Source organism: Pristis pectinata, chromosome 16, assembly GCF_009764475.1.
Source record: "Pristis pectinata isolate sPriPec2 chromosome 16, sPriPec2.1.pri, whole genome shotgun sequence".
NCBI lineage: Eukaryota > Metazoa > Chordata > Chondrichthyes > Rhinopristiformes > Pristidae > Pristis > Pristis pectinata.
In genome coordinates, this window is record NC_067420.1 from 20838379 (window position 1) to 20851280 (window position 12902).

At 38.1% G+C, this 12902-nt stretch overlaps 2 protein-coding genes across 4 annotated transcripts in view; both read right to left on the reverse strand.

Annotated features, from left to right (window-relative positions):
* helz2a (helicase with zinc finger 2a) overlaps nt 1-2556 on the reverse strand; it is an 83390-nt gene extending 80834 nt beyond the window's left edge. The window contains 2 exon segments of the mRNA XM_052031471.1: nt 1843-1914; nt 2394-2556. The gene's annotated coding sequence lies outside the window, so the exon portion shown is untranslated.
* A 5812-nt stretch (nt 2557-8368) lies between these two features.
* gmeb2 (glucocorticoid modulatory element binding protein 2) overlaps nt 8369-12902 on the reverse strand; it is a 64401-nt gene continuing 59867 nt past the window's right edge. For all 3 annotated transcript variants that reach the window (XM_052031530.1, XM_052031531.1, XM_052031532.1), the window contains one exon: nt 8369-11731. In XM_052031530.1, coding sequence (XP_051887490.1) covers nt 11079-11731 — 653 coding nt within the window. In that variant the 3' untranslated portion in view covers nt 8369-11078. The remainder of the gene's footprint in view (nt 11732-12902) is intronic.

A 12902-nucleotide genomic window follows, 5' to 3' on the forward strand; every position in this document is an offset into this window, starting at 1 on the left:
CATGATTATCAAAAAAATAGCAATCATCTTATTCATTTTAAGTATATGGAGTGCACAGGCATGCCCTAACATTAATCCTTGTAGGATCCCACCAGCCACAGACTGCCATGAATACCAGTCCATTATCTGTTCTCAAAGAGAGTAAGAGAAAAAAATTGGGCAAATTGACTTCTGTTGCTTAATCAGTTTCCTAGCCAGGCCAATAAATTGCCTCCAGTTTCATGAGCCCATGGAATTGGAGGTATGCTGAAGACATGGTTGAGTAACCATTGGAAGGTAGCAGAGAGATAAAAAGAATGAGGAATTTAGTCTTTTACTGGCATGACGTGACAAGTGGAGCTCTCTAGAAATGTGTATGGAGACCTCAGCTATAATGATAGATAACAAAATAAAGAGTTTGCATTTAATTTTATTTAATTTGAAATTAGAAGTAAATTGGGTAGGTGAGAGAAAAAGGATGCATTGGGACATGAACAGACAAATTGAATGGTTAATACTATGGAAGAAATGATGCTTTGATTGTACCGAGATTGTCACAAACTATCTCAAATATTGCACTGAATTTTGAGAGCCAAACCTCAATAAATACACATTGGTCTTGGAGTCTACTGGACCAATGCCTCAGAAATATAAATTCAAGATTTAAGATATTATATTTTGAAGACAGGCTTGTACTTGCTTCATTTGGAGGGCTATGGGGTAATCAGGATATATTTAAAATTGGGCAAGGTTGTGCTGGGTCTGGAATGTATCTTGCTGTTACCCCCATTGCAGCCACACTAACCTACTGTGGCTGGATGGTTCCCAATAACCTGAAGGCCTTGTTGCTGCAACCATCCTACAGAGTGGGCCACAATCAGGGACCAGATCTCAAGCAGTACAATCGCATGTTGTCAGAAGGGCTTTACAATGTTTCCAAATCTCTTTGATCATCACAGACATTTAGAACCAGTTGAAAAGATATTAAAAATTATTATTAAAAATAACATCTTTAAAAATCAAATAACTAAAGTGGATTAATTAAACATGAATATTTTTTTAAAAAAAGAGACAAACCACTTAGCTTCATTTTACTAATGAAGTTGCTAGTCTCATTCAAATGAGTTCAACCCTGACCAATGTACCAGTGCTGAGGGAGCAGGTAAGAAGTATATTCAGCCCCATAACTCAGGTCATCCCTCAATGGTGTGTGTGGGGACTGAGCAGGAGTTCAGGTGTGTCTGCATTTGATCTCCAGCATGTTCTGCACTTCCACAGTACGGTCCACAGAATACACTGATACATGGAGTTCAGCTGGCCAGCAGCTCTCTGGAAACCTACTTGGTAGCAATCAGCAAGATCTAACCCATTCTGGAAGGATTTGAAGGTGCAGGTACAGTAAAAGAATTTCTTTCTGATGGAAATCAGAACAATATAAGCAGAACCCATCAAGACTGTAATTAGTCAGCTGCTCTTCACGCAAAAGGTGGTGTAAATATGGAACACTCTCCCCCCTAAAGTCGGTAGATACAAGCGCATTTGAAACTTTTAAGAATGGGATACAGAGATCTTGGTTGGATAAAAGTATTTTGGAATGCGGAGCAAAATTAGTTGTTAGATTAGCCAAGATCCAATTATAAAGTGGAACAGGTTAAAAGGCTCAATGGCCTGCTCATGTTCTCATGTTATAATAGGCATTCAGAAGGGAGTTCCATGTCAAAAAAAGAGCTTGTGCGCCGATGGGCTTTTGCTACGTTGAAAGAGCGAGCAGTTTAAGTTGACGTGTACAACAAGAAGACAATCCGAATGCTGTTTCCCCCTGTGTACCAACTACCTGATCATCACGGTTCTATTTTTACTCACTGGCAATGTTATTCTGGGCAGCATTGATTTTGGTGTGGAGAATCTTCACCTGACGTCATCAGTGATCCATTCCTAAAAACATAAAGAACCGTCTACGTGAGTTTTCCTGTTCTGTCTCAACATCATCACATTTAAATGACAAGGTGGTTTTAGTCACAAATTAACGTAAAACCGTAGAGGTTTTTTAGAACGCTGGACAGGTATTGTGGCTTGCAATAATTATTGAAAAAGGAAACGTTTTTGATCGATTTCCATCAGCTCAGGTTTCACAACACAAACACAAACAATTGGATTTCATGCAATTTACAATCGCTTCCGAATACAAATTTATGTCAGCCATCAGCTCTTTAACACCATGCACTGAATAATCAATTTTCTATATAACCAATTGCAACTCCATTGTCATCAACCATTTTAATATATTGTAAATATACGAGAAATACTTTGAATTAAAGCTGTAAGATTTCCCTTAATATGATGCATAAAGCCCAATATTGAAACAAACTTCCTGTTTTGTCAACCTCGATCAAACGCAAGTCCTCCCGTTCTACCTCTTAACTCGCTGTGCCTTTAAACTTCTGGAAGGATCAGATGCTGAATCGTCCTCCTCAGAATAAAAGAATACATTTTCGGCAGACAGATCTGCCACGTTAAATAGAGCGTCCCTTCAGCGACAGACTTGCCTGGTAGTGAAGCATTGACAGAGATGAAGCGGATTGCCCGGCTTTAAGTTTCGTTTCTGAGTCCAGCTCCCCCGTCAAGCGCTTTCATTGCTCGGAAGTTACCTCATTGTAAACAAGGAAAACAAGAGCGGGCGTGATCCCTGAGTCACGTCGATACCCAAATGAAATTAATTATTTCTACATTTACCGTGTGGTTGCACTTTGGTTGTGAATAGGGAGCAAAATGTGATTATAACTAAGATAACTGCAATATTTATTGTCTGGTCTTGGAACCGGCGTTGAATAACGCCATTTTGTGTGTAAAGAAATCGATACTGTCAAAATACTGCATTTTTTACGTGTAGGGTCAATAAAAACATTGGCATTCCTCGATCCCTTCTCACTTCCATACCCTCTGTATCTCTGTAGGAGATATAATATTCAATTAAATGTCACACATCTGCAGGGGGGTGCTGTGCCAGCCAATGGTGAGGTACTGGTGACAGTCAATAAGATGAAGACTCTTCTCAGGCAGCCCCCGGGGGGGAGGAAGGGGTCAAGAATGAGTTGCTTTCATCAACAAAACCTTCAAACAAGCACAAAAACCTGGGTGGCTGCTGATGGGAAGGGCCCTTTCTGTCAGAGCCTTCATGTGCACTGAAGTTTGCCAAGAAGGTCTGGTAAGGGATGCTGTGGTACTTTTGTAAATTCATCCCAAGCAGCTGTATCACAGGATTAATATGATGAAAGGCACATTTTGGTCTAGCCTTAAGCTTGTGGGTCTTTCCGTGCCAGGAGTTGTCTGCATCCAAATACTACAGACTGGCCCAGGGTTACATGCTGAGAGACTCACTGAAGCTAGGTGCAGCTGTCGCAAAGGGTCTGTGGGAGGACGCCAATTTCAGGTCCTTCTGCCACAGGACAGAGGGTCTGGGCCATGTTAATAAAATATCACGTTTATCACTGATGGAATGTTTAGGAATTGAAAATTGATGCCCTGTTGATATAATGTACATATTGCAACCAGATGTAATTACATGCTTGATATAGGGAATGAAGACGATGCAATAAAGCCCCTTATTGTTGAACTGTGTATTTTACAAATTAAGTACATTTTTTGGGAATAAAAATACTTGCTTCCATTCCAGTTCTGTGCATTCTGAGATGGCTGCTGAGACCATTGTAGAATCAACAAACACTGCCACAGGTAGAGGAGGAGGCACTAGCCAAAGGTGGGGCAGAAGGGCAAGTCAGTGGAGATTATGGGGCATAGTATGCTCCCCCTCTGATTTAACTGGGTTTCCTCTTGCTCCTGCCAAGGAGACTCAAGGTTCTCAGTATGAAAACTGAATACTCCTCCATTTTGATTGTTCAGAGGCCAGAGGTTTACACATCAGTGCGGATGTTACAATTTTTTCCAAGACGACAGAATAGGCAGATTGCCACCAGGGCTGTGAAATTGGAATTCAACTCTTAACCTTACCCACCTGAACACACACCCAATTTATACATTCCCCAACTCAGAGACAGTGTTGTAGCCCATAAACCCAAAAATTGATCAAAAGATAGGAGAGGCTGTACTTAACCATCAATTTTCTTCTTTGAACCCCTGCGGTTTTGACTATCCACAAGACTGAAATTCATAGGACTTTAACAACCTCTGCTCCAAAGCCAACTCACAAGGTCATCCTAAAAGCCTTTGGAAATGTTAATGATCAAATCATTGCTGATCATTAATCAGCTCTTCAAAAATATAGACAAATCCAGTTATAGTTCCAGCAAAACACTGCTACAGGGATCAGTTTGTTAACAAAATTACATTCCTCAGTGACATTTTCAACAAACAAATGAAACAAAGATTACACAATCAAAGAAGGTGGGGTGAAGTATTGAATTGCATTTTCCCACTTGGAATGCAAATCAATTATTAATTTCATTGAAACTGTCAAAGGCAATTTAAGATCGGCACAAGATACCAGGAAGGAAAAAAAGCAGGGGCAAGATGGGAGTAGCTTTGGCTGTATTCTTGCATGAAGAACCAGGTTGAGGTTGGAGATGATGAGTAGCAGTGTAAAACTATCTGGAAGATCAAAGAGGAAACTACAATTACAGCTGATAATGGCGAGTGGTGTTTTACTTTAAAAGTAAGACTTCTCAGCTACGAGGTCGCTGCAGGCAGGCAAATATGACCTGATCAGTTAGCAGCAAACATCAGCAGATGGAACACTGAGAAGAGGCTGTGGGTGGAAGGGGTGAAACAATCAGTTAGCATAAGTTATGCCTCATTGGATTGTCAGTGGATTGACTTCCAAAACATCTGCTTGTTGGCAGGGTTAGGCTCATAACACTAGAAAGGGTGAGAAGGTATCACAGGGACAGTCCTTACATTAAGTTTACTGTGATCTCTCAACCTCAAATAAAGGTAGATCACCACACAATAAAGAATTCTGGCCAGTTGTCATTTATTCAATTTCTCAGTCAGATTCTTGTCGCCTTTTGTACATAAAGTAAGCATGGGGAAAAGAGTCAGCTTATAAATATTAAAGGGGTCATCAGTCTTTTGTAGGTTGGTTACTAATCGATTTCTACTGGCTATCTTTATTTTTGAACAAGAACTGGATCCATTCACAAGTTCTTTAAAATTTAGAAAGTCTATATGAAGTGCTGTTCCAGATACTGAAGGATTTTGTCTTAACTTTTAAGTTTCTACATAAAACCATTAGCAATGTAAAATTCTCTAATTCATACAAAAGACAATGGCAGTTATACAGTCCATTTTACATAAGGTCAATGAGATAATAGGGGAACATGAAAAAGTTTTGTGTGGAATTTACTGTAGAGGGAACTGTATAATCTCGGGTAATCATATTTCGTTTGTATTCAACAGGATTATAAAGATATCAGAAAAAGGAATCAAAACTTTAGCAGAACACAAATTGCATACACCCCACAGGACAAGCTAGGGATAGTGTGCTCTTTTATACTATTTTATCAATTATTCTACCTATTATTTTGAAAGAAATATGTAGCACATGACACTAATTGAAAATCAATTGCAAGTCTGGAAAGTTCAGCTGATTTAGGTGGGCTTTTCCGAAGGTCCCATGATCAGGCAGGAATTCCGCACAATTAGTAATGTCAGAAACACTACGGGCAAATAAGTTTGTAGGTGAATGGAATCAAGGAGAGAAAAAAAGGCTGAACAGGAATTTAAAACAAAGGTTCATTCAGGGCAGATGTTAAAATCTGCTGTTATATTTCCCAACCAAAATGTTCTCAATTTCTGTATAAAGTTGTCATTTTAACATTGTGTAAATTAATTAATGTTCTTATTGCAAAACTTCAGCACTGTTCAGAATCTTGAGTATTATTATAGTCTAGAACTGTAACTTTGTTTAATTAAAGATGGGTTTTTTAATCTGAACGTTATGTATCTAATTTTCTGAAGTGCCTCTACAGCAGCTGACGTTTATGTAAAATTTCAAAAACGACTATTTATTTTCAGCTTGTATTTTTTGAAAATGCTTTCAAAGAAATCATTTCAAGTAAGCTTTTCAAGGTTTTAAAATAAAGACTAACATCACTGTTGTCTTCAGGTTGAGATGCAAGAGTTAAGTAGACAGAAAGATACCACTACCTGACAGTTTAGAAAAAAATCATTAAATCTTTTATCTTGTATCGTTTACCAAAAACTTTAAATCTGTGCTCTTGGACCTAAAAGGAACAGCTTCCTTTTATTGTCTATCAAAGCCGTGATTTTTGTATCTTAATCAAGATAGTCTCAACTTCCTTTTTTTCCAAGAAGCTTCTCCAGTCTAATCTTGCAACCAGATTTCAACATTGAGACCTATTGATTTTTGATACTCCTAAGTAATCAAGGACCATCATGGGGATCAGGCAGGAATATGGCCAAAAGCTCAAGGATCAGCCATGATCTTACTGAATGACACAGCAGGCTTGAAGGGCCACTTGGCCTAGTCCTGTTTCTCCATGTTGTGTTCATAACGATCACTTTTAGACACAGAATAGTATGCCAGTGCTCAAAACAAAATGAGAATGGCCATCCTGCTTTGCTGTACATCTGGTCAGGTCAAGGAACTTCAAGCTGTACTGAAACGCAGTCCTGGGGAAAAGAGTTGGCACTCAATGTTAATGCTATCACATTATACTATTGCTGGTGACTAGTGGAGTTCCGCAAGGGTCAGTGTTGGGACAACTTTTCACTTTATACATTAAAAGATCTGGATGAAGGAACTAGTGGCATTGTGGCCAAGTTTGAAGACAATACAAAGATAAGTGGAGGGACAGGTAATGTCACGGAGGCAGGGAGTCTACAGAAGGACTTGGACAGGTTGGGAGAGTGGGCAAAGAAGTAGCAGATGGAATACAGTGTAGGGAAGTGTGGGGTTATGCACTTCAATAGGAAGAATATATGCACTTCAATAGGAAGAATAAAGGTGTAAACTATTTTCTAAATGGGGAGAAAATTCAGAAATTTTCTCCCCATTTGCAAAGGGACATGGGGGTCCAAGTTGCAGGTTGAGTCGGAAGTAAGGAAGGCAAATGCAATGTTAGCATTCAAGAGGACTTGAATATAAAAGCAAGGATGTACTGCTGAGTCTTTATAAGGTGTTGGTCAGACTGCATTTGAAATATTGTGAGCAATTTTAGGCCCCATATCTAAGGAAAGATGTACTGGCCTTGGAGAGGGTCCAGAGGAGGTTCACAAGAATGATCCTGGGAATAAAAAGCTTAATGTGTTTGATGGCTCTGGGCCTGTACTAGATGGCATTCAGAAGGATGAGAACAAATCTCATTGAAACCTACCAAACACTGAAAGGCCTGGATAGAGTGGACATGGAGAGGATGTTTTCATTAGTGGGAGAGTCTAGGATCTGAGGACATAGTCTCAGAATAAAGGGACGTCCCTTTAAAACTGAGGTGAGGAGGAATATCTTCAGCCAGACAATGGAGAATCTGTTGAAATCGTTGCCACCAAGGGCAGTGGAGGCCAAGTCATTGGGTGCATTTAAGGCAGAGATTGATAGGTTCTTGATTGGTAAGGGGGTTAAGGGTTACGGGGAGAAGGCAGGAGAATGAGGTTAAAAAAATAATCAGCCATAATTGAATGGCAGAGCAGAATCGATGGGCCAAATGGCCTAATTCTACTCCTATATCTTATGGTCTTATACACAGGGCAAGTCATATATCTGTGTTAACTTCCTTTGCAGATATGCATCTGACCATCTTCTAACCTCAATTTCACACAGGAAAGTCTGAACTTAAGACTCAGTGATTTTCCAGCATTTTCTGCTTTTACATAAGACTCCATAAAATTGTTGCAACTTCTTCAAAAGTCATTGTTTTGTGCCAGGTGTTCATGTGCTAACTATTCTAGAAAAACAGAACAATGAGAACATTTTAAACCTTGTAGTCAAAATAGTCAGATGAATCAATCATCATTCTTTAATCAAAAGGCACGGATTCTTTACGTACCTGCTTCTCCCCTGCATACTGCTGCAATTTTCAGGTGGAAGTGGTTTAAGAAAGGCAGCACTCTAATTTCCATGCATCGCAGCAAGTTACTCTCATTTTACATCAAATACCACATCAACGGAAATGCAGATGAGCCGACACAAGCTGTCTTAGGATAAATTCCCCTCCATACCTTCAATATAGAACTATGTTGGAAATAGTCCAGTACACATGGTAATTATCATGAACAGGTAATTTTTTCTTTTACACACCATCAACATGTGTATTGGCAGATTGCAAAATGGTTAAGGGATAATACATATTAAAGAAACACACATAAATAAAAGACATTATTTTACTATTTTCATAAAATTTGGACAGCTGTGGAATTCAACCTTCAAGGCAACAGTAAAAAAAATCTCATGCAATGATTTAGAAATGTTATTTCAGTCACAGTAGTGAATCATATGGCAACATTAAAATTGATATCCTCTAGATCATTCTGTGCAATATCATGCACAAGCTAGCAAATATATTTATCTAACTATACACTTATTCTTCCTCGCAATAAAGTCTGCATTTCTTTCAAAGCAAGGCATAGTTTTTATTATTTCAATGCTTTGAGTTACCCAATGTATGCCAGTAAAAGTTTATACAAAATGGAAAAATGGCTTTTATGCCACAGACAAAATAGTACAGTACAGCAACCGCATGAAATTCAACTAACAGACACAAATATAGAACAATAGGCAAAGGAGGTTTTGCAAAAAATTTTCTATGTTACACAATTTTTATTTACAGAACTTTAGGGTTTCCCTTCCCAACCCCAAAAGAAGTTTCAACTGAATAACTTTTAATCATATACTGATTTAACAGATATCCAATTCTGGAGCATTCACATTTTGTACATTAACATCACAAACAATAATAATTGACTCCAGTTTCTCACTTCCCAAACTCTTCAATCAGATGCATCCAATACAACTTCCTTTTATGATTTTAATCAGAAAAGGACTGTTAGAAGAGATACAATTGACATTTGATATCTGCCACCCTTTCTAAATGAATGGAGTAACTAGATTCCACTTTGAAATAGTTCAACATAATAAGGTGCTACATAAATGCAACACAAGATCCCTTTTTCTGTGTTTTAAATGTATTTAAAAATTTCTGTCAAATGAAATCTGTTCAAGTTACAACTGTTATACTGAACTTTTTATTTAAGTGATCACTTTTTAAGAAAGGGGAAAAACAGATAAATAGATAAACACTGAAAGAACATACTGTATTTCCTTGTAATGTATTACAAATTACTTTCACATCGGAGTTAAATGACCTTTTTCAATGTTCACTTGACATTGCAAAAACCTTGAACTCTTCTGGAACCAAAAGTGTTGGTTCTCTCACCAAAAAAAGATTAAACCCTTAAAAACACACAAAGTTCTTTGACCAAGACATTTTATAAAGATAATATGTAAAATAAAATCCATCAGTCAATTAGTTATAGAGTTCAATTTCATTTCAGGGTTTGGTTGATGTAATTTAATGTTATTTGATACACTGAAATTCAAACTGGACCTATGTCAGCAATCTTCCACTCTTTTATGTGCTAATCTCAACAACTGTAATGCGAAAGAATGGTAAGGGCAAGCCAACATATTCCCAGAAAAGAAGTGTAAAATCCCCATCTGCAAACAAGTGATCACAGAGCTGCACTGATATACCTCCCTAGTTAGCTCAGAAGCTGGTCAGATCCTGCTGTTTTAACTACAGTAGGTGAAGAAATTAGAGGACTTCCTGAACAGCAGAAGGATTGAAAGCATCTTAATTTATAATGAAATGGTCATAAAGACATCTTTATTTACTGTTATGCAAAACTGAGCAGGAACAGTTTTTCTTCAGCCAAAGAATTTGGCCAAACCGTTTTACCTCAAAAAAAAACTGATTTATTATTAAATGAATTGCTCTTTCTAATTAAAGAATGGAATAATACCTTTCAAACTTCAATGTTAAAGAAAATGTGGTGAACTTTAAAGGATAAGACAAGGTACTGTTCAGAGATTGCAGATATCTCTTAAATTATGGTATTTATAAACTATAACGTAAACTCACCTATGTAATGAAGGAACAATCTCTTAAAAGTTTGTATATTGCTCACATATCCTGAACGTGAAAATGTGGGAAGAGAGGAAAGCCACTGACAATATTCCTTTCCATTCTGTCCCACTAGTTTAAGTTGCATTTCAATCCTATAATTTTATTAAGTATGCTGCTATGTAAAACAAAAGTGTATAATGTCAAATTCTTAATATGACATTTAACCATTTCCGCAAAGGAAATGCATATTAATTTTGTGCTGTAAAGATCATTCATTCAAATAACCACGTTTTTGTCATGAATAAAAAGAGTACCTTACATTACAGCTGCAACTAAAATGGGGACTAAATAATTATTTCACACATGATATGTAAACAAGTTTAAAAAAACCAATTTGCTCATATTTTACCCTTTTTTTGTATTTCCCTGGTTGGATTTTTTTTATATGACAAAATCATAAATCTTTGCAGTCATGTACTAGTCTTATTTCAAATATAATGAATGTACAATATTTGGCTGTGAACAAATTAAAACAGCCAGATATTTACATATTCTCCTGATTAGCCATGTGATTATCCAAACAACACAACACAATAAAATAATCGTTAGAAAACAGTGAGAGCACCTATTGAAAAGAAAAACCTCCATAATAGTCAATGTTTTTTTAAAGCAACAACATAACAATAGTTTGAGTGTTATTAGACATTAAAGCACACAAAATACAGTCCAAAGCTCCGTAAAATGCATTATAAACAACTCTACCAAGCATATCCAATAAATGTCTTTATTTCTGTACTTAAGACAAAGTCTGAAAAAGAGTTGAGAAACTTGCATTTGATCCATGATTTTGCTGCTTTCATTTTTACCAATTATTACCACTTGGTGATGTAGATTTAGCCACAGCATAACAGAAACCATTCTGTACTATTCTCAAAAGTTACATTCAGTAACAAGTCATTTAAACACAACACTCTAATAACACCATGAGGCACTATTCCAAAACTACGGCTTATGTTCATGTTCTTCACTTATCGATGTTACCTGTATAGTGGTATGTCCTTCTCCTGATGTGGTTTCAACAGTGCCTGAAGGCACAGCCATAAATGTGCTTCCAACAGATGCCATTTGGTTGGCATTATGAAGTGCAGCATTGAGACCAGGAACTGTAGTGAACAGCTGGATTGGACTGACTACTTTCAACACTGTGTTCCCATCCTGGATAGCAGCTGTGCTTAGCACAGCCAAATTAGAAGCATCTGGATGGATTTCAACTGTATTGGGTATTCCAGGACTTGATGCTAGAACACTGTACCCTCCAATTAATGGTGAAGCTGTGGCAGTAAATGTTGTTGGATGTGATGGAATCTTACCAACTCCTGAGACTGGAATAGTGGATAATGTTGCCATTTTTCCTATATTTGTCAGCTGAGACATAGGCACTCCAGAAGCCAGTGTAATCTGGCCTGATTGTGATGTTGTAACCATATGAGCTGCCACAGTTGCTGGTCCTGATGTTGCCCTGGTAAGGCGAGGCCGTTTTGAAGGAGGAGCTGCTGCAATTGGAGTCAAGGTCATGAGGACATTATTCAGGTGCTGGGATTTGTGCTTTAATTCTTTGGCTCGTTTACGATGCTCATCACATTGTTGTTCCAAAGCTAAAACAAGTATAAAACAAACTGCATTCAGAGATATTTAACGTCTTTTTCACTTAATACAAAAAAAAACATGCTAAACTAGGACACAGCACAATACATTGATTAGAATTACACTGAATAAACAGCCAAAAACAGGCTATTTAGCCCAAATGGCTCATGCCATTGCTTATGTTAAGCCTCTTCCTCCTCCTCTATTCCATTTAATCCTATCAGCCTACCCCTCTATTCATTTTTCCCCTCATATTCTCTTTATATGCATTTATGTTGTTCAGCTCAACTACTCCATGGGATAGGGTGCTCCATGATCTAACTGCTCTCGGGTATATTCTTGAACTTCTTACTGATTTAATCAGTAACCAGCTCATATTTATGGGCCTCGATGCTAGTTTCCACAAAATGTGGAAAATGTCTTCACCAGATCTACCATATTAAATCATTTCATAAAATTAAACATTTTGTCACATCCCTCAACAGCCTTCTCTTTTGTAACAGCGAGTTGGAATAGAGATATTAAAAAACTGAAAGTAATGAATTCTTCTCCAGTATTCACCAAGGAGAGGGGCCTTGATCATGCTGAGGACAGTGTTGGGGGTCCATATCCACAGGTCTCTGCAAGTTGCCTCACAGGTGGATAGGGTAGTTCGAGCTTCTGGGATGTTAGCATTCATAAGTCGAGGGATCGAGTTTAAGAGCCGCGAGGTAATGATGCAGCTGTACAAAACTGGTAAGACCACACTTAGAGTACTGTTTCCAGTTCTGGTCGCCTCATTATAGGAAGGATGTGGAAGCATTGGAAAGGGTGCAGAGGAGATTTCCCAGGATGCTGCTGGGTTTAGAGAGGATGGATTATGAGGAGAGACTAAGGGAGCTAGGGCTTTACTCTTTGGAGAGAAGGAGGATGAGAGGAGACATGATAGAGGTGTACAAAATATTAAGAGGAATAGGTAAGAGTGGACAGCCAGCGCCTCTTTCCCAGGGCACCAATGCTCAATGCAAGAGGGCATGGCTTTAAAGTAATGGGTGGGAAGTTCAAAGGAGATATCAGAGGAAGGTATTTTACCCAGAGAGCGGTTGGGGCATGGAATATGCTGCCTGGGGCAGTGGTGGAGGCAGGTACATTGGTCAAATTCAAGAGATGACTAGATAAACATATGGAGGAATTTAAAATAGA